The 19927-nt window shown below is 33.6% G+C and overlaps 1 protein-coding gene and 1 non-coding gene across 2 annotated transcripts in view; one reads left to right on the top strand and one right to left on the bottom strand.

Moving 5' to 3' along the window:
- Positions 1 to 19927, bottom strand: part of FCHO2 (FCH and mu domain containing endocytic adaptor 2) — a 114279-nt gene that overhangs the window by 30532 nt on the left and 63820 nt on the right. Inside the window, exons 11-17 of the mRNA XM_024732766.1 lie at positions 18597 to 18621; positions 11428 to 11485; positions 10971 to 11146; positions 9530 to 9541; positions 9160 to 9184; positions 7100 to 7142; positions 4807 to 4901 (exon numbers count right to left, since the gene is read on the bottom strand). Coding sequence (XP_024588534.1) covers positions 4807 to 4901; positions 7100 to 7142; positions 9160 to 9184; positions 9530 to 9541; positions 10971 to 11146; positions 11428 to 11485; positions 18597 to 18621 — 434 coding nt within the window. The remainder of the gene's footprint in view (positions 1 to 4806; positions 4902 to 7099; positions 7143 to 9159; positions 9185 to 9529; positions 9542 to 10970; positions 11147 to 11427; positions 11486 to 18596; positions 18622 to 19927) is intronic.
- TRNAR-CCU (transfer RNA arginine (anticodon CCU)) lies at positions 8639 to 8711 on the top strand. The gene has a single exon. It is a non-coding gene; the product is annotated as a tRNA-Arg (tRNA).

Here is a 19927-nt window from a genome sequence, read left to right as displayed (position 1 = left end):
ACAGCAACAAATACCCAACGTAGCCAAAAAAAAAAACACACCTCAGCATGGTAGAAATTAACTGGTGAAATTCAAGTGTATATCATCAAAAGTCACACATGTATTAACATAATCAAAGCAAGAGTGTAGAAGCAAATACATTTAAATGATCTTTAAATTAATTAAAATGATCCTCAAATTCTTTTGGTCCATTCTAAAAGATGAGTCTATAATTCAGATTGAAGAATATAATATGGGTGTGAAGAAATATGTTTCAGTAAGTTCTATAAGTTTACAGATGTGCAAAGTTAAAAATATAAGAATGGGCCTAAGTATGTACATGGGGAAACAAACAGTAAAGCTGAGGACCCTTGGTCAGCAATGGAGGAGTGAAAGGAAGGAGCATGGAGGTGGTAGCAAGAGACCTAAAGTAAAAGGTAGTCACACCGGAGTGAAAGCAAATGCATGGGGGTATGGAATCACCTAGAAAGCAGATCATATGAAGAGAGAAAAGATGCAAGCACCATTCAGGTTGCTTGAAGAAAACAGTAAAAACCTGGTAAGAAATCAAGTTTAGATTCTAAGCCTGCTGCCTTCTTCCAGTCAGCACCAGTTCTTTCATGCTGCACCCCTACTTTAAGCTGTACATTGGAAGAAATGCACACTAACCTGAAGACTTACACTTCCCTGTGCTATGACATATTTACTTTAACGATAGTTCATTATCAATGAAACCAGCACTGACCAATACTCAAGTTATTTCAAGCTTCTGAGGGGGCTTAACATGGTAGAGACATTTACACCTGAAGCTTCATTACTAATCAAGTGGCCTGTCCAAATGGCATTTAGATTGACTCAATCCAAGCCTGGTAGAAGTGTTAAGTTCACCTTCTTCAAATAATCAGAATTTGCTTTTTGAGAAAAAGTAATAACAATGCTCATTAATATCACTGTTTATAAATGAATCAATTATAGTAATAAATTTATAAATTATAAACAAATCTATCTCCACGTGCCAATTAGATACTGCTTCTAGAAGCCTCTGAAGGAGATGACTACAACTGTTCACAGGTTTAAGTATCTTAATTGTGTTTTGTGGTGGTGGTGGTGGTGCTCACTTCAAATAAATGTCCACTAGATGCAGTATTTCAAGAACAAGAAGTGACTTGTAAAGTATAAAACACAGGCAAAAAGAGCTAACCGGGCTTCCCTGGTGGCACAGTGGTTGACAGTCCGCCCGCTGATGCAGGGGTCACAGGTTCGTGCCCCAGTGTGGGAAGATCCCACATGCCGCAGAGCGGCTAGGCCCGTGAGCCATGGCCGCTGAGCCTGCGCATCCGGAGCCTGTGCTCCGCAACGGGAGAGGCCACAACAGTGAGAGGCCCACGTACTGCAAAAAAAAAAAAAAAAAAAAAGAGCTAACCTACATCTGCTCTCTGACACTACCTAAGGGGAACAGATAAAGCATGTTTCCTATACCACCCTTCATCTGAATAAAGGCACAGACTAATCTAGGATACAGAAGCAATGATGATGATGCAGAAGAAAAACCAGCAGCATTGCTAGCTTCTTCTATCAGTAGCTTTTCAAAACATTTAATATTATGGCAAAGGTCACGCTGATCCTCAGAGATGCAGCTGTTGGAAAAATCTCTCATCCAAAGCACCAGGGAATCCAAAGGTATTTTCAGCTTTACAATGCAATCTCTGGAATGCCTTCTGAGCTCCACTGGAGTCAGTAATTTTAACAAGTTCATCAGTAAAGGAAATCCACTGACTCTGCAACCATGAAGCAAAAGGAAACTTATTGTGCTCGCTGGTGGTGTCTTTACAGCAGGATAGCAGAGAGGGTTGGTGGAAAAGTCTGGTAATGGGTTTTCTAGACCTAAAATCTGACCTGGTTTCAAGTAAAGAACCAATTATCACACCCCCAGACAAATCAGTTTGGGAGAGAAAAGCAGAGTTCCTATTCTGTTCACTAAGGTCAGCGGAAGAAGAATAAAGAAACTGAAAACTAGAAGCAACAGGAAAATTCTAAAACTAAAATATAAATCTGCAGAGCCAAACAGTTCTTATTTCAGGTTAATATTATTTCAATTACTCAAAACTAGAAAAATTTAATAATACATGGAACAAGAGCATGAGCTCAAACTTTATATTAACTGAGGAAAATAATTATGAGAATAAGAAACTTAAAATATGTATGAGTAAACTTTAAGGTCCAAAAATATATAAGGCCAGAATTATTCCTGATTTTCAGAGGAGCAAAAGGTAATGCTAACAGTCAGTAAAAGTCTAAAGAGGTTTGACAAGGTGTCAAAGTGATGCTGCTGGGTACATGTGTTCCTCAACAAAGTGCCTGACTAGTGATAAAACTTAAAACTGTCATAGGAAGTAAGACAGACAAAATCAGTGTTGGAGTTAATATAAAAAACCAGCCTAATATTTTTCAAAAGATAATTTTACAGGGGTTTTACAGAGCACAAGTGCTCAATTAACCCATGGGTAGAGAAGAAATGGTCTATACTAGCACTTATCAAAGGGAAGGAAGATATGAGCTATTTATATTAAATTTAATATACATATACTTTATCACATATAATTTATGTATATGTAAATTGTACATATATGTTTAAGAAGCAACTGAAAATACTTCTGTACCAAACTTTAAGCATGCTTCTTAAACATATAACAACACTGAAAGGTTTAACATATTAGTTACTAACTGATAGGAATTATTTTCTTAGACTGGTTTAGCTGCGATGGAGTGATTAATGAATTAAGATTCTGAAAGGGACAAAGGAGAGCAGGGAATAATCTGACAACCTAAAATGTGGAAATGGTACCAGTGTAGACGATGTTAAGGGAGACATGCACTGTAAAAAGCAGTGGAAGAAAATTTAAGACAAAATGCCTATTTCACAATTTCACTTAGGGCCAGTCTTACAAAACAGGAGAATCATCATAATGTATTATTCATCAGTTTTATCAATAATTATATTCTGTCCAAGTGAAGACTTAATAATAATTACCACACAGCAGAATGTCTCTTTCCAACATCGCTAACATTCTTTGAAGGGCAAAATAATCTGACATTTTTAGACTTAATAGGAAGTTTTTAAAAGGCATAGCAAAATAAATTTTAAAATAAGCAAAAAAAAAGAGAAAGTTTTATCATTCCCTACCTACTAAACATCAAATGACAACTAAATGAAACTCATTTTTTTACCTGAAGTTGAAAGTGATATGGGCAAAACATTCTTTAGATAGGTAGCAAGAGGAAAAGAGAGTACTTTTTTGAAAAGGAGATTGTGCTAAAGAAAATAGAAACAAAGGGTGGAGTTATGAAGAAATTTCTATATAACTAAAACTTCTGTGATAACAAAGTGAAAATTTTTATTAAAGGTTAATAAAACCAATTCATAAAAGAATATTATCAAAACTAAAATTAGGACCTTCTCCATTCTAAAAACAGAACAAAACAGTATTCTGACATTTTTACTAAACAAAAAAAGAGACCTTAATACAACTTCAGTTTTTCCTAAACAATTATTTTACTTATAAAATCTATTAGTAAGATTAGTTTCCTAAAACTAAATAGTAAACAAATGCCAATTGAGAAAGGCTATACTGCCACTTCAGAATATGTGCAATTACCTAATGATGACTGCTTCTTGCTGTTCAAAACTCCCAATTGTTTCAGGTTAAGGTTGCCTAAAATCCATTTATAATTTCTTTTTAAAACATCAGTTTCTAAACAGTCCAATTTTAAATACTAGTGTTTATTTTATTATTAACAGTAAAATGTTTCAACATGGCTTACTGTTTTGTTAATCTGCCAGAGTACAACGAATTGAACAAAGATTTTGGAATTAGTAAGATCCAGGTTTGAATCCATGCTTCATTTCCTAGTTATGTGGTTTTAGAGAAGTTCCTGATCTCTCTCAGCTTTACTTTTTCTATTTATAAAACAGGGACAATAAAAAGGACTTCATGCAGCAGTTAATGAGATGAAATCAAACAGAACGTGCATATATCCCAGCAAAGACACAGCAAGAACTCAATTCAAGTTCTCTCCCCAACATTCGAGCATTCCCTTAACCCCAAGTACTGCACGGCATTTCTGAAATCCCCAAGAAGGCTAAGATCAACTTAAAGTGATTTTATTTTCCTTTTTTGAACAAGCAGTTTTATTAAACACGCTTTGATGGTTGACTAGTGGGACTTCATATTTTGAAGAAAAGAAAAATTTAATATATCCTTGCCAAAAGAACAACTAAAACACATTCATAAAGTTATTTCATGTTGGGAAGTGCTAAAGCCTTTCTGGAAAGCAGTTTGGCAAAAAGTAACAATGGGCATATCTTGTGACTCATAAATCTTGTATTAATAAATTATTATAAGGATATGAGATGTGCACAAAATCTGCTGTATCTATGGATGTCCGTAATACTAAAAACTAGATGCAACCTGAATGTCCATCAAGAATGGACTGGTTGTATTAACGCACATCTATGAAGTTGAATAATAAAAATTATTATTTGGGCATTGATATAGGAATGATGCCTAGAAATAAATATATTAAGGGAAAAAAAGTTGTTTCTTGGTGTTTGATGAATTTTTATTGTTAAATCCATATGGTCTTTAAGGTAAGTTAACAAAAGCAGTATAAAATCACTTTTATATGGCAATATGATCAGAGGACAAGTTAAATTTTTGATCATTAAGTACAACATACAAGTAATGGATAAATCAATTAGAAAAAAGTAACTACTGCATTCCTTTACAGTTACAAAAAAAATAAATAAATATATATATATATGTTTACCTGATGATGATGATGAAGTTAGTGAAGTTGAAGAAGATGAATCAAGAGATGGTCCAAACAGGGGGTCCCAAGCAAGTAAATCACTGGTCCCTTTCCTACCATAACATTTTAAAAATAAGGATTTTAGCAAATGAGTATTTTATTAGTATAAAATATAGTGATTTATCTTTATTTCATAGAAAGCTCAATATATATGATTAAAGAGTTGGACATTGTGCTTCACATATGATTGAATATGTGAAGAACATAATTAGCAGGTTTAATAAACTGATATTTGTTAACTGCTATAAGCAGAACCCACAATAACATTAAGTTCGCAAAGGAGAGTAGATTAATCCCCACTGATTAAATCTTGTTATATTCTAATAAATGTAGGGGCTGTCAGAATAGAAATAATTTCAGTTTTACAAATGAAAAGCAGCGTGGAGTCTATATGAGCTGCCTAAGGACACACAGCTAATTAATTCTGTGGCACTATCAGATATGCTAATTCACATCTGGAGCCCAGTCTTGGACGGATAATTTCTGAAGTGATATGAAATCAGATAGAATTTTTATAAGGCCATACTTATTATCAAAGATGAAGAAAAAGGGTAAAGGATTTTTTTCAAAGTACTTTTTAAGTACAGGATGGTGGCTTAAGCTCCATGTATATAAACGACTCTATACAAACTTCAAAGATCTGATCACTGCAGTAGATCATGCATAGGAGGAATTCTCCCTAGGTAATCCACTACCTGGGCTACTAAGGTTGGCTAGCAAAATGTATGGGTCATACATGTCTCTTTATGAGAGGTTACCAAGACTATGGACAAAATCAAGAGCATGAACATTCTCATTTCAAAAAACTCAATGTGCTGCATAACCAAAGATTTTCTTCCACTGACCTCTTGGAATCCTTCAAACTAGTTACTCTCAGGATTCAACTCTTGGCTCTTTAATGCAAACATAAATGTTTCTCTTTTCCATCTTAGTCATATACCCTTTTAGGATGCTTAATCTCTAGGATCTTGAGGACCTGACCTTTGCCACCCCGTCTTTTTTTCAAGTTAACTGCCCCAACTTTATTGAGGTATGTTTGACAAATAAAAATTGTATATATTTATGGTATAAAAAAAGAAAATCCCCATTTAAAAATAATCTAATGTATCAAACTACCATTATTTAAAATATTTTTTAGGAATCCTAGAAAACAGGCCCACTATAATGAAAATATTACAATTACCTATAAGCACATATCTAGTATCTCAACATGCACCCACATGGAAGCACACTTACGATAAAGTATAGAATCACAACTGTATAAATGATTCCTAAAAACAAAGTCTTAAAACACTAAACTTATCTTTAAAAATGATAAATCAAATGAATACCTCCACTCTGCTCGATTAGTGCTTAGCTTTCAAAGTTTCCATTTTAAACTATTCATTTAGTTAAGCCTACTTTTACTCATACAAAAAACATTAAAAGAAAGTATTCTTGTTGATAAATACAGAAGTGAAAAAGGACCCATGCAACACTGGCCTAAAATATTTTCTCTTTTTCAGAAGAACTGGCAACATGTCTTCTAGACCTCTCCTTTTTCAATTAAGTTGAAAAGTTTCATAAAGTATACAGTCTATTTTACAAGGTCACAGACAAAATTGAAGGAAAACAGTGAGAGAATTTCCATGTGAATAACTAGTTGAAATATAGACATGTATGAATTTGGGATACTATCATTTATTTAGAAGCAGTGAGGACACCAAGGCCAAATACAGCTGAATGGATTTTTTACAAATTATCATAGAAAGAAATACTGTCAAATGAGAAAATAATTTAAAACTTCTAAAACCTCTATATGACGTTTCACAGCTTAGGAAACAGGATGATTAAAAGCAGTGTACTGGAATTAAAACTACAGAGATAATAAAACGAAGGATCCTTAAAATTTAAATGTAGTGGGGAGGGAATAATAAATAGGTGGAGGACACAGGATTTTTAGGGCAGTGAAATTATTCTGTATGATACTATAATGGTGGACACATATCAATATCCATTTGTCAAAACTCATAGGATATACAACACCAAGAGTTAATCCTAATGTAAACCATGGACTTTGGGTGACAATGATGTGTCAGTGTAGCAAATGTGCTACTCTGGTGGGGGATTCTGATAGTGGGGAAGGTTTGGCATATGTAGAGGCTAAATGTATATGTAAAAATCTCCATACCTTCCACTCAGTTTTGCTGTGAACTTAAATTTCTCTAAAAAATAAAGTCTATTTAAAAAAAATTTTTAACACGGAACTTACTCATTGGATGCAGCAGACGGCTTTGATTTTGTTAACTCTTCACCTAATTAAAAAGTTGAAATATGAAAAAATTAATAATCCGAGTAATAAAATATTTTAATGTAAGGAGAACTACTACACATACATCAATTTTTAAATTCTGGCATTAATAACATATATAAACAATTATGAAGAAAAGGAAAATAAGCCTTTAACAAGTCTTCTACCATGCTTAAAAATATAAAAATAGGGCTTCCCTGGTGGCACAGTGGTTGAGAGTCATCCTGCTGATGCAGGGGACACGGGTTCGTGTCCCGGTCCGGGAGGATCCCACATGCCGCGGAGCAGCTGGGCCCGTGAGCCATGGCCGCTGAGCCTGCGCGTCTGGAGCCTGTGCGTCCGGAGCCTGTGCGTCCGGAGCCTGTGCTCCGCAACGGGAGAGGCCACAACAGTGAAGAGGCCCGCATACCGCAAAAAAAAAAATTTAAAAAAAAAATAGCTGAATTTCTGTTAAATATTCATTTTTTTCTAATATCTTTGATAAGAACCAACTTAAGTCAACTAAACTAATGAATAGTCAACTATTCATTAAACTGCTGTTCATAAAATAAAACAGGGGCTACAACTTTAAAAATCAGAACAAATGTTTAAATACTTATGTATTTAAATAACGTATGTAATAACTCAAGAATTTTAACTGATGAATCATGAAAGCATTTTTCAAGTTCTGATATTATTAATGATTATTTTATTGACCAAAAGTACTTATTAATTCTTGAAGGACACCCTGTTTTGAAAAATAAAATTTTTATAACAACAAAGGTCTCTTTATAAGGTAGTCTATTTTGCTACCTTCTGCATTTATAGCATGAATCATTTCATAAGCAATTGGTACATGGAGGAACAGCATCAGTAATACAAAAGTCCTGCTGGTTAGTAAGCAATTTTCATTGCACCTTAATGTTTTGCATCACCAAGCAATAGCTGATGAATGCAAAATACATCAACAGGGTAATTACAGCAAACTATGAGGAATACAACAGTGTACATAATGCCCATTCACATCACATTCTCCCATTTGGCTCATTTCAGCTGTTTGTTTTGCCTCATGGTGCTTACTGTGGTGTTTGTCATCTTTTTGCATTTTGCCCTCATCTTGATAACTCAGTAGTCCCCTTTTATACTCATTTTCCTCACATCCCCTTATCATCAAGCTACTTACCATTTATGTTTTGAAAGTAAAAGCCTACTTTTAGTTTGGTATTTATTAAGAATTTAATAGGTCTTTTTAACTGTGCTAGAATTTTTAATTACAATTGATGTCATGGTTTTTATTAAGCACTGTGTTCACAAAATTGCATAGCTTTTGTGTGGGCTGCCTCAACTCTATTTTCCCCACAACTCTTGTTATGTTTAATACATGATTCTGCAAATGGTGTTAACACCCCAAAAACATTTTTAGTATAATTTGAGTTACTGTACTAAAAATCTTATATTAGAAGTTGCAATTGTGATACGACTTAAAAATAGATCAAGCTAAAACTCATCTTTCTGGGGACTTCCCTGGTGGTCCAGTGGCTAAGACTCTGTGCTCCTAATGCGGGGGGCCCAGGTTCAATCCCTGGTCAGGGAACTATATCCCACATGCCGCAACTAAGGGTTTGTATGCCACAACTAAAGATCCCGCACAACACAACTAAGACCCTGCATGCCGCAACTAAGACCTGGTGCAGCCAAATAAATAAATAAATATTTTTTTTTAAAAAGTGCCTTCTGGCTCATGAGGATGAGTTATGCTAGTTAAACAGTTTTACGTGCTTAATCAGAAGCTGCTCTTTGGCTTTGTTGATTTCTGAAAAACGTTGTAGCCACGTATTCAAGTTTAAAGCATATCTCAAAACGAAAAGAAATAGTATAGATAAGTTGTCTTCTGTTGCAAAACAAGTATCCTTCTAGTCTGTCATTATGGCTCATGATGAAAAAAGACCATTTCTACAACTACGTATGTTAGGCTACAAGCTTAGCAAATTCCCTGATAAATTTTAATAGACTTAAATAACCAATTTAAATGTCAAACTTACTAGATGAATTCTGATTCATCTGCACCTAAAATAGAAATGCAAAAACTAAGTACCATTAAACAAATAATTTAATGTGGTAATAAAATATTTGATAAAATGTTAATACTGGAACATAATTTTAAGTTGTTTTTAATATACCTGCTCAATTATAAACTGTATTTACGTAAAAAGATTACAGAAAAAACTTTTTTGTAGTCAAAAAATAATACATGTACCTTTAAATCATTCAATAAAATGCTTTAAAATACTGGTATCTACAGCAACATACTATGACTTGCTAATTTAAAAACACAAATATTTTGAAAATCAATGTTCAAATATACAATTTCTTTTTAAGTCAATAGGTAAAAATATAAAATCTTGCACTTACTGGGCTGTGTCTCTAGTAGCACATGGAAGGAAAAAGAAAAACAGTGTTTAAAAGAAAGGAAAAAGAAAAACAGTATTTGCTTTAGAATTTATTTCCTTGCTCTAATAATCTGTCTATTCTCTTCTTAATCATGTCTATTGATAAAATCTATATACCTTAAAACACATACACTGTTGAGGGAAAACAACTTAAGCTAGATAAGCAAACTGGGCAACAAAGTATACTCTCAAGACCCCTCTTTGCAAATATTAACAATTAAAAATTTTCTGATTATTATTTATTTTCTGAGTATGAAGTTAACACGTTTACTTTTTAAAAAAAAAATAGAAAAGAGCACAAAGCATCAATTATCTTACTACCCAAAGACAGATGCTTAACATTTTGAGATATATATATATATATATCCTCTAGGCTTTTATTTACTTACATATATATTTTAAATTAGTTATGCTCTTTACGCAATAAAAAATGTTTAATGGCTTCACAACTTCCTACTTCAAATATAAACCATAATTTAATCTTGGCATTAATGTTAAATAGTAATGGTAGAATAAAACCTCACTTCAGAAATTTGGTGGAAAAAAGTTCTCAAATTAAATTCTAGAAGTGTATGACTGGCAGAAAAACACTTTTTCTAAACAAATACATAGAGTCTACTGAAAATATGTAATTAAATAAAATTCAAAATGGTGAGAACTTTTATTCTCCATCAGCTACAATAAGTATGTGCAGATAAACTAAACTGACATTCTAAGACATGCTTTTTTCCCATAATTTAACATTTCTAAATTTAAGAGTATGACATCGATAGAAAGATTACGGTGATTTTTTTTCTCCCTCAAAAGCTATCAAGTTTAGTATCTCAGAATTGAGGAATTAACCACTACCACTAAGAATTCTTATTTGCCTTTTCCTGTATGAAAAGTATGGAAAAACAACCATTAATTACAGTGACAGGAAAAAAAAAAAAGCAAAGATATAATTTAATTTCACTTGAAATTGATTTTTATGGAATTCCTTTTACATAAAGTTCACCAAAAAAAATGGATGAAAAACTTTAACATTAGATGAGGAAAAGGTTAATATTGTAGTTTACAAAACTCTGCCTGAGACATATAGCACTATTTATAAAATACATCAAATGGCAGAAATAGTGCATTTCCCACATTTTTGTTTAAAACACATTCAAAAGGAAGCAAAACTAAACCAAACTCAAACATTCATCTGCCTGTATAAAAATTATAAACTGTATACCTCAATAAAGCTGAAAAAATTATAAATATGTCCTCATCCAACATGCTTAACTATTTACTATGTGATGTTTTAATTTTCGTTAGTCCTAAAACTAATCAGATGCAGGTAGATGAGCTTAAAAAACCAAAAAACAAAACCCCAAAGGCTTCTGTATAATGAGTGCAGACTTGCTTATTTTCTTACTTACAGATATTGCTGGGGAGAGCGTTATATTTCCTATAGATAGTTTTAATTCATCCAAGGAAGCCATTGTGTGATGTGAGTTATTCGGATGCATAGGTTTGATTTCTATCCGATACTTCTTTGGTTCTTCATCCTCAGAATCAGAATCACTAGATGAGTAGAAATGGTTCTCTTTGGTATGTGAGTATCAGTTAAAGAATTGAGTTTTTAAATTATCTTAATGCACAACCAGTTTTTCACACATTTATAAAAAGGAACAAAAAAACTCTGAGATAAGATGGACTTTATCAGAAATGTAACTACTAACTTTTATTCACAGCATGTCAAATAAAGATCACAGAGGCACATTTTATTACAATTAATTAAAACTTTGAAGTCTTTATTAAATAATAGATTATTTTAACTGTCTACTTATATATGCCAACACAATCCATAAGACTATCCAGATGATGAAAGGATATCATTCTGATTTGCTTCTGGTTTTATACTATAGCCTTCTTCATCCACATCAGGAATGTTCTATGGGAAGAAGAAAAACTTTACTGTAACAATGCCTCCAACTGCAAAAACATTAAAGGTTAGCAAAACAGCTTTAACTATTACCGAGGAGCTTTATCATTTATCAAATACCATAGATTAACAAAATTATTAACACTGGGAAATTATGTGTTTTTAGATAATTAGCTTCAAATGACACTCCACGCTTCAGACGTCTGAAAGAGAAAAGCACTGCAAAACAAACAGGATAAACACTGAAAGGAAGAGAATAGGTGTTTGCCTAGGCATGTCAGCAGTTCTGTGAATAACCAAATTTTTACCTAAATCTTCAAAGTGAAGAAATAAAAGCAAAAGATTGTATGCATCCACGGAAGAGAGGTGGTAAAATCAGAGGACTGACAGCTTAAGTAAATGGAAATACATATCAAAAATATAGAACAGGGCTTCCCTGGTGGTGCAGTGGTTGAGAGTCCGCCTGCCGATGCAGGGGACACGCGTTCGTGCCCCGGTCCGGGAAGATCCCACATGCCGCGGAGCGGCTGGGCCTGTAAGCCATGGCCGCTGAGCCTGCGCGTCCAGAGCCTGTGCTCCGCAACGGGAGAGGTCACAACAGTGAGAGGCCCGCGTACAGCAAAAAACAAACAAACAAAGAACAAAACAAAACAAAAAGACTACCAAGAAAATTTAAACTATACTAAAATACCACCTCTTTTCCGTGAGACTGGCAAAAACTCAAGTTAAAAAATATACTCTGTTGGCAAAGCTGTGAGGAAATGTACTCTTATACTTTATTGGTATACATACAAAATAGTACAATTCCTACAGAGATAAATTTAGCAATATCTAACAGAAAATTTACGTGTTTACCCTTCTACCTAGGAGTTCCTTTTCTAGGAATTTACTCTGAAGATATGCCCCCAAGAATTAAAAAATACATATGCAACAAGGTTATTCACCAGAGATTATTTGTAACTCAAAATTATTGGAAAGTACTAAATGTCCAAGCATAGCTGAATAAACTATGGTGCATACACAAAGTGAAGTACTATGCAGCTATTTAAAAAAAAAAAAAAAGAGAAAAGTTTCCATGAACTGATATGGAGTGACTTCCAGGAAATACTGCTAACTGAAAAAAGCCAAGTACAAAAGAATATATATAGTATACTACCTTCTAAGTAAGAAAGAAGGGGAAATTTAAAAACCATATAGATATCTGCTATCTTTATGAAAAAAATTAAAAACAAAAAAACACTGCAAAGATAAATCAGAACACAATAAAGCTGGTTACCTAAGAAGGAAGGGTGGTGGAGCAGAAGGGATACAGAAGGGACACTTCTCTAAAAATGCTTTTGTGGTTAAGTAAGAGAATATAAAATTTATGCTCAAATGGATCAGAAAAAAATATACACACAAACGTATGCACATACATACGCAGGGAGAATGGAACCGTTAAAGCAAATGTAGTAAAAAGTTAAAGGTATACAAGTGTTCTTTATACTATTTTATTCTTGTATTTCTTTGTAGGTTACAACATATTTCTAAATAAAAACATTTTTTAAATGGGGGAGAAAAAGAACTGCCAAGAAAAGACAGGGTGTACCAGTTGGATATAACTGGGCAGCTAGTATCATTCTACTCCTAGAGTTTCCCATTCTTCTTCCAATCACTTGCTAAAGCTCAGCAAGAGAAATATGAAGGAATGCTAACCTGACAGGCACAGCACAAGGTTTACATAGTTATAGTTTCCAAGCTGAATAAACAGTCTAACGTAGTTAGCAGTGAGTTAACAGACTGGGTTAAAGTTTAGAAGTGAAATATCTAATATAGGGTAAAGAACAGATTCCATAGATAAAAAGATGACAAGTGATGTAGTTATGACCCTAGAAGTAGAGCACTTTCTTTGAGTTCTATATGCTGCTTACTAATATGCAAATAATACTTTAAAATACTTAAAAAATAAAGAAACTGGGGACTTCCCTGGTGGTGCAGTGCTTAAGAATCCGCCTGCCAATGCAGGGGACACGGGTTTGAGCCCTGGTCTGGGAAGAGCCCACATGCTGCGGAGCAACTAAGCCTGTGTGCCGCAACTACTGAGCCTGTGCTCTAGAGCCCGTGAGCCACAACTACTGAGCCCACGTGCCACAACTACTGAGCCCATGCTCCTAGAGCCCGTGCTGCACGACAAGAGAAGCCACCTCAGTGAGAAGCCCTCGCACCGCAACAAAGAGTAGCCCCCACTCACCACAACTAGAGAAAGCCTGCGCACAGCAACGAAGACCCAATGCAGCCAAAAATAAATTAATTAAAAAATAAAATAAAATAAACCATTAGAAATCAGAATAAAAAAAGTTTTTTTCAAAATACTTTCTTCCTATTCCTGGTACCCTAGAACATACCAGATATTTAATCTCCTAGAGGTCCTTTTCATTTTGGCCATGCCAAGTAGTATGCAGGATATTAGTTCCCTGACCAGGGATCGAACCCATGCCCCGTGCAGTGGAAGCACAGTGTCTTAACCACTGGACCGCCAGGGAAGTCCCTCTCCTAGAGATTCTATCTGGGATCTGCTACTGACACTATTTTTAAATTTGTTTACAGTACACTATACTATATGTTGTACTAATTTAAAATAATACTGAGCTGTTTTCTGTAAGACCAAATAAACTGCTTTTGAATCAACCTCCTGCAGATTACATCTATAAACTCTGGTCAAATAAACATAAACAACTATCTGAAGTTACTGGAGAGTGACCCACAGTGACTATCTAAAAAGATACACAAAGTTATACACTCAAAAAAACAAAAAAAAACCTATAAATAAATCAAATTCTAAAAAAGGTTCAAATAACCCACAGAAAGGCAGGAAAAATAAAACAATATTCTGAGAGGGAAAGAGAGAGGAACAAATAGAGAACAAAAAATTAAATGGAAGACAAACCCCAACATGTCAATAATTACATTAAATATAAATGGTCTATGTATAACAAAAGACAGATTGGCAGAATGAATTAAAAAAACATGACCCGGCCATATGCTACGCGTGAAAAACTCATTTCAAACATAACAACATAGGTAGGTTGAAAGGAAAATGATAGAAAAAATATACCATGCAAACATTAATTTAAAAAATAAAAGACAGTGACTACCTTACTATTAGATAAAACAGACTTCAGAAAGAAAGTGACCAGTGTCGTGAGTGACCTTATGCCCACACAAAAACCTGTACACAACTGTTCAAAGTAACTTATTTCTAACAGCCAAAAATTGGAAACAACTAAACGTCCCACAATAGGTGAACAAATTTTGGTATATCTACATCGTGGAATACTATTCAGCAATAAAAAGGAATGAACTATTCATGTATGCAACAACCTGGAATAATCTCTAGAAAAGGGTGCTGAGTGAAAAAAGCCAATCTCAAAAGGTTACATACAGTATGATTCCACTTAAATAACATTCCTGAAATGACAAATATATAGAAATCGAGAAAAGATTAGTGGTTGCCAGAGGTGTGTGTGTGTGTGTGTGTGTGTGTGTGTGTGTGTGTGTGTGTGTGTGTAGGGAGGGGGCGGAACAGAACAAAAGTGACTGAAAAGGAGCAATCAAAATGAAAGATCCGGGCTTCCCTGGTGGCGCAGTGGTTGAGAGTCCGCCTGCCGATACAGGGGACGCGGGTTCGGGCCCCGGTCCGGGAGGATCCCACATGCCGCAGAGCGGCTGGGCCTGTGAGCCGTGGCCGCTGAGCCTGCGCGTCCGGAGCCTGTGCTCCGCAAGGGGAGAGGCCACAACAGTGAGAGGCCCGCGTACCGCAAGAAAAAAAAAAAAAAAATGAAAGATCCTTCCAGCAATCACAGTCCTAGGTATTTACCCAGTTGATCTGAAAACTTATTTTCGCACGAAAACCTGCACACAAATGTTATTAAGCTGCTTTATTCATAATCACCTAAAAGAAGCAACCAAAACATCCTTCAATAAGTGAATGGATAAGTAAACTATGATACATCTATACAATGGGATACTCTTCAGTGATAAAAAAGGAATGAACAATCAAGTCATGCAACAATATGAATAAATCTTAAATGCATATTTAATATTCCTGGTAAAGGAATCCAGTCTGAGAAGGCTATATCCTGTATGATCCCATTTATACGACATTCTGGAATGGGCAAACATACAGAGGTGATAAACAGATCAGTGACTTCCAGGGATTTGAGCACTGGGAGAGGGTTAAATAGGTGAAAGGAGAAAAAAAAAAAAAAGATCCTTGGTTAATGGAAATGTTCTATTTTGACTGTATGAGTATCAATATCCTAGTTACAATACTGTACCAAAGTTTTGCAAGATGTTACCATCAAAAGAAACGAGATGAAAGGTATACGGGACTGCTCTGTACTATCTCTGTAATGTTCTGTAAATGGACAATTATTTCAAAATAAAACGCTTTTTTGGTGTGTTTAAAAAAAAAAAAAGCTATGATTCTCACTGTACCAGGTTTTCAATGCTAGAGCTATTCATGATATTAATAAAAACTTACACATTACCTGTTTACATCTTTGTCCATTCAATCCATGGTTTCTATATTAGGGCCCCATACTGCTGGAGCAAAGCATTAAGTCAAAAGCAGTACAAGAAGAAGAAAAGAGCATGTAACTTCAGCCAACAATCTTAAAGGCAGTTCTGGTGGATAGTGGTGGTAGTAACTTTAACAAAATATTGGGATAGAGCTTGCAAATCAATGGTATGTTTCTCAGTCTCAGTTTGGAGAGAGGAAATTGGTTAAACTAAGAGCAATTTACACTTCCTTGGTCAACTTTCAAAAGATGTAGTCACTCAAAATAATTTTTTTTAAATTACATACATAGACTTTTTAAAAAAGGAACAGAAAATGATGGATAATTTCCCTACCGAAGTAGCCTGTTGATGTTTAAGTCATAGTAAGACTAGCCATAAACAGGCCATAAATAAAAGGAAACAACAAAAAATGAAAGCCTCCTTTCCCTGCTGACCCCACTGTAATCCTTCTCCTCAAAGGTAACCACAATTCAGTGTCTTGTAACTCATTCTTTTAAAAAAAGAGAATACATATAATAGACACACATTTATTTTAAAAAACAATTACTTAAAAGATCACACTTGCTTTTATTTAGTAAGTTCTTCCCATTTCAACAGACACGAGCAACCTAGATCTATAACATCTATTTCTTCATCAAGTGAATGTTTAATAATTTAACCAATCCCCATTTTAATGGATGCTTTAGTGTTTCCAATTTTTTGCTAACATAGACAATGTTGAAACGAACATCTATCCCTATCCACCTTTTCTCCCTCCCCCTCTATATAAGCATATATCTTGGTCAAGCATACACACACACACACACATAAAGTTTGTGAATATAGCAGTAACAGTAAAGTGCTAGCAGCAGGATTGCAGAGTCAAAAAGAATATACATTTCTTATTTGGGAGATACTGCCAACTATCCACAAGACAGATTATACCAATTTACATTCCTACCAACAGTATGAGTGTATCAAAACTTTTGCCAATATGATAGGTTAATATAGTAATTTCATTCTAATCTGCATCAGAATTAGACTACTATTTTGAACAACATTTATGATTATTCACTACAACCTTTTATTTCTTCTTATGAAAATTGCCTGTTTTTATCTTAATGCCCTTTTCCTACTAGGATGCTTGCTTACCTTTTAAACTAATTTGTATCAAAACTTTACAAAGGAAAATAATTAGCCCCTTGTTAAACATCTTGCAAGTACACTCTGCCCAGCTATCTTTAGTGATTCAACTCCTTCTATGGTGTATTTTTTCTAATTCTGTAAGTTTTTCATTTCTATACAGTCAAATTTATCAATCATTTCTTATATAGCAGTAGAATTTCGTGTCCTCTTTAAAAGTCCTTTTCTAATTCCAGATAAATACTGGCTGAAGTTCAAAATTGTTTAATATTGATCATTATAGAATAGTATCAATTAACTGAGAAAATTTTAAATATTTTATTTAAAGGAGTGCATATAAAACATGAAGTATTAAAATTTTTATTCAATTTTGCAATCAAATAAATGCTATAAATAATTCAGAAATAAAATGCATGATGAACACTAAAGTAAATCCCAAACACATCTGCTGACTTTTTCATTAATTAGTAAACCAAGGGTATCAAAACATGCAAGTGGTAAGGTAAACGTTACAACTCCAAAAACACTGATGATTTTAAGCCTAGAACTCATCAGAAGTCTATTTCCTTATTTTCACTATAAATTTATTAATGAATAGTAATTTTCTTACTTTAAAGCTGAAATATGAAAAAAAATACTAGTTTTATCTTAATTAACATAAAACATAATGTTTTACAAAATATGTAGTTCTTTATTTTGGTACACCAATATGCTGTAAAAGACCATAATGTTTTGGAGCCAAAAGAAACAATAGTTACACAAGTAAGAACAATAAAAGAGACAGCCTGACTCTACTACACTTACCAACATGATCAGTGTTTAATGACCAATCTGTAAAACATATCTGTCTACACACTACTTCCATCATTTGGTAAACCTACTCTCTCACTGTAACCACAGGGAGCTCCATTTGATGTCTTCTTTAATTATATATGAAGAAATATATTTAAACAAGAAATATAAACAAACTTTCTTTAAAACAAAACAAAATAAAAGGCACAGAAAAGTACTAACCATGGTTGTTGCTACTTTTTCTAAAATGACAGTCCCCTAAACAAACCTTAAACACATGAACAGTTATAGTAGTATTTTAATAGATATAAGAATCAATTAGTAAGAGCACATTTTAAAATAAAGTTGGCAGGTTTGAAATCTGACATATTTCCCAAGAAAATAGCAATATGCTATGGCTCCACTCCAATTTTAAAAGTAAACTGTCCACTTTTCAAAAGTAGTTAGAAATACCTTCTATTTAATAGGAAAGCATCTGACAATGTAAAGCCAAAAATACATTTGTAAAATAATTTTAATAGGGAATTTCTAATAACATGGTTAGTATTTTTCTTGGAAAGATTTGTAAACAAACTCAACCCAAATATGCTGGGTATTTCCTAATGAAAATAGCTAAACTGTTTATACCAAAGTAAAATCTACTTACAAGTGAATCTGCATCAGGGCATTCCCTATTAAAACAAACAAAATATCAGACATATTCAACTATTAGAACTATCTGGTAAATATACTATATCAAAAGTGTTTGCCTTGGTATTTAAACATAACTTTCATTTAAACTCTATAAAAATATTTAGAGAAATCAAATCATGAATATTAAAATATACCAAATGATTTTAAAATTCAAACAAAGACATTCCCCTATACTGATACTGCAAGACAAAATAAAACAAACAGCTTATAAATATTTGTAAAACTACTTTCAAAAATAGTTCTTTTCCATGAATATACACGTTGTCATGTCAAGGAAGCTGTCAGTCCTACGATTTCTAGTGGCTTTTAATCCTTCAGGTAGAGAAAGTTAAAAAAAAATTTTAATGTATTTCCTTTGAGGTACTTTCCATAAGCTAGTATATATAGAAGTGAAACCACTTTTTTCCAAATATGTTAGGTGAGTAGCTAGACTTCCAGCTGGAATAGTTGTTAGTCTAATGTAATATGCAGTTGAGCAGATATTTTATCATTTGACTGATAAGCAAATACAAATTTGGGCATCATCTATTGAAAACTATTATTTTAAATGTAAAACTAAAACATAAGACCAGCCTTCTCAACTAACCAAATAAAGCACTAGATATATAAAATTAAAGGCATTGAAGCCATGAGGAACAAGCTTAGAAGAATATATACGTATACATTCTAAAAGAAGTTCACAAACAAAAATTAGCATATTTAAAAGGCATTGGATTAGGTATACTCTTTGGCTTGAGACAGTTATTACATACAGTATCAAATTCTGCCACTTTAATAACAGCCTGAAAACACACATATTAGGTACACCTTAAGAGCCAAATGAACAAAATAAAAAATACTAAATTAATACTAAATTATATAAGATAAACAGGTAATCTGTATCAATCCAGATACAGGTAATCTGTATCAATCCAGATATAGGGAAATCTATAAATTAAAGAACTTTGTTAAATATAGGATGGAATAGACTGAAAAAATGAAAAAAGAGGGAGATGACTATTCTGCCCTTAATACAAATGGGAGCACCAGGGTAAATGCAAACCCCACATGTCTTTATAGCTACTTAAAATTGCAAATTTTGAAAAAGAGCTTCCTTATAAGGAATATTATATCAAAAAAACCTATGCATACTCTGAGGAAATGATCCAGAAAAGCTACTGTAATAATATTCAATCCCTGTACAGAATCAAATCAATTAAGATGTTTGAACATTTCTTTCTTCTTTTTTTAAAAGATAAAGTTTAAATATAAAAGTAAGTATAAGAGTTCCAAACCATTTATTCT

This window comes from Neophocaena asiaeorientalis, unplaced genomic scaffold (genome assembly GCF_003031525.2).
Source record: "Neophocaena asiaeorientalis asiaeorientalis breed wild unplaced genomic scaffold, Neophocaena_asiaeorientalis_V1.1 scaffold515, whole genome shotgun sequence".
Lineage (NCBI taxonomy): Eukaryota > Metazoa > Chordata > Mammalia > Artiodactyla > Phocoenidae > Neophocaena > Neophocaena asiaeorientalis.
This window is presented reverse-complemented; position numbering and strand designations above follow the sequence as displayed.